At 45.8% G+C, this 2,818-nt stretch overlaps 1 protein-coding gene across 1 annotated transcript in view; it reads right to left on the bottom strand.

Annotated features, from left to right (window-relative positions):
* The window catches only part of ATP4B (ATPase, H+/K+ exchanging, beta polypeptide), a 7,665-nt gene extending 6,892 nt beyond the window's left edge, over positions 1–773 (bottom strand). The window contains exon 1 of the mRNA XM_009069866.1: positions 662–773. Coding sequence (XP_009068114.1) covers positions 662–773 — 112 coding nt within the window. The remainder of the gene's footprint in view (positions 1–661) is intronic.
* Between the last annotated feature and the right edge of the window lie 2,045 nt (positions 774–2,818).

Raw genomic sequence — 2,818 nt, 5'->3', positions numbered from 1 at the left:
AACCTGGTGTGGTGGGAGGTGTCCCTGCCCAGGGCAGGGGTTGGGACTGGATGATCTCTAAGATCCATTCCAACCTCTAAAGTTCTGTCATTCTGTGATTCTTTACAATGATCCAGGCTGCCCTTCCCAGCATGTAGGTCATAAAGCACATCATGGTTTGAGACACAAGTTTGGCTATGGGGAGGGTGGTTTAGCTACAATACACACTACCATGTAGTGCTAAGAAACAAGATCTATTGAGCAGGGAATAATTCAGATAGGAATTCCAGACAAGCAATGAACTGGCCAAAACCCACCCCCAAAATTAAGCAAAATTATTCTCTGTATGTCTGAACTCCCTTTAGTCACCAATACCAGAACCAGCCTGCAACCATCACCCTTAGCTTGTCATAAGTTACCTGCTAATGCATTGATTTTCCTCCTTTTGAACTACTTGGTTTAAAAACCACTTTAAAATCATCTTCCATTTGCAGGAACTACTTGGATCAATGCTTTGATCTAATTGATCCAGACCAAAGTGGCTCAGAAGCATCAATGAGATCTGATGTCTGCAAAACACCTACATTGTGCCCCACTCATTAGGATGACAACCCCCTCTTCTCCCCAAGCAGTTTTTAAGCCTACCAGAAGGAAGAGAAGCCTTTTGCCTGTGAAGACATACCCCAGTTAATTAAGGACCTTCCCATGCAGAGTTTTGTTTCAGGATTCCAGACAAAAAGCCGGAAATTCTCCATCCGTTCGCTGCAGGTCTTTTTTTCATTTAAAGTTGCCATTTTCTCACAAAAGTTCCCCAAAATGTGTCTTCCTCAGCAACTAAGACCTTCAGCTGGTTCCCAGACAGTCTCCCAAGGGAAACACCTTGGGTTTTATACCTTCCCCTCCACTGAAGGTCACCGAGATTGCTTCCTGTGCCAGTGAAAGCCCCTGCTCACCACTATCAACCCACTGCAGATACAGCTCTTTGTAAAGGCTGTTGATAATCCTGGCATTGAGGCTGGCAGGGAAAAGTTAGTTCCTATCAAACGTCCTTCTCCTTTCTCTTGCCTGCCTGAGCAGGTCAGCAGAGTTACGCACTGCGCTGAGTGCCCAGAGGGTTTGTGATAGACTTGGTGTGATAGCTCTTATCACAGCAGATAAACTGAAGGAGAACTTGTTTCTCTCTGTTTTTTCTCTTTTTTTTTTCCAATTTATCTGCAAATAGTGGATATAGTTCTCCCACTACAACCTGTAGTCATGTGTTGAGACATAGAGGAGTGGGAGTCAGCAGGGAAAAAAGCACCAGTTTCCCAGTGTTTGCCACACAGCACAGCTGGGGAAATAAGATCAATGTTTTTCTGCTTTCTGTGGTTTTTCTGGTTTCAGGTGATCACTAATGATGCTAACTCTGCTTCAGAGCAGCAACTTTTCAATGTCTGAAGGGGCCTATGACAGAGTCAGAGATGAGCTCTTTATTAGGAGCTATAGTGACAAGACAAAGGGTAATGGGTTCAGACTGAAGGAGGGGAAGTTTAGGTTAGATATTATGAAGAAATTTTTCCCTGTGAGGGTGGTGAGACACTGGCCCAGGTTGCCCAGGGAGGCTGTGGCTGCCCCAGCCCTGGCAGTGTTCAAGGTCAGGTTGGACAAAGTCTTGAGCAATCTGATCTAGTGAGGAGTCCCTGCCCAGGGCAGGGGGTTGGCACTGGATGGTCTCTAAGGAAAGAATAATTATTCGGTTAAAAGCTTATACACACTTTTTAGCCTCCTGCCCCTTTTTTGATGCTATATAACCCCTTCTCCTGCTTCTTGGTGTCCTGAGGTCAGCTGGTGAGTCATTGTGGGTGGCAGAGACAGCCAGAGGCACCCCTGAGCTGGAGGGAAATCCCACCATATCTAAGTTATGTTGAGCTCAGCCTTCAAACCTGTCCAGGTGTGCTAGGCTGGGCTTCTCCCCAGCTCTGACTTCACCATGCTCAGAGCTGTTGTGGCACTGCCACTGCAAGGTATTGCTCCCCCTCAGCTCTCTCTCTCCTTTCTCCCTTCTTCAAAGACTGGTGAGATATTGCTTAGCCAAGCTGTTAATACTTTAACAACTCTTCAGCCTCACTCCCTAAGCCAGTTGTCTTGCACTCTCTTACTGCCCTTTTCTCTTGAACTTCTCCCAGATTGTCAGTATCTTGGGGGTCATAAGGTGCCCAAAATTGAATGCTGTTCAAGGTGTTGCCTCACCAACCACAAAACCTCTAAAATCCATGGCAAAGTGCCCACTGGCTTAAGTTGACTTTGGGATCTGGCCCAAAGAGAAGAATACTGCTCACTATTTCAGCTCAGCATCATTATGCCTCAGCATGCACCGCTCAAAATTACACAAGGATTTTTCTTTTCCAACACAGCCCTATTAGATTGCAAATTCACATGTATTTACTAATCAGCAAATTCTTCAAACTGCTTTGGGTGCTGCTTCTTCTTGCAGTTTTCTTCCCATCACATATTTGCTTTGCGTCTTGTACTTTGCCACACTGAAATCCATCTTATTTTCTGCCCAGATTTCTACTCCTGCCAGACCTCCCTGTGCTCTTGTTCCATTTCTGCTGTTAAAGACTCCTGCAGACAGGCTGACCTCAGACCTGACCTCTCTTGCCTCAGTAGCAGATGTGTGCCCACACCTTGGCTTTTAACCAAGATGAAGAATCATAGAATCAACCAGGTTGGAAAAGACCTAAAAAATCATTGAGCCCAACCCTACCGTGGTTACTAGACCATGGCACTAATATTCAGTCTCATCTTGAAAACCTCCAGGGACAGTGAATCCACCACCTCCCTGGGCAGCACATTCCAA

The sequence above is a fragment of the Acanthisitta chloris genome, unplaced genomic scaffold, assembly GCF_000695815.1.
Source record: "Acanthisitta chloris isolate BGI_N310 unplaced genomic scaffold, ASM69581v1 scaffold15682, whole genome shotgun sequence".
In the NCBI taxonomy this organism is placed as follows: Eukaryota; Metazoa; Chordata; class Aves; order Passeriformes; family Acanthisittidae; genus Acanthisitta; species Acanthisitta chloris.
This window is presented reverse-complemented; position numbering and strand designations above follow the sequence as displayed.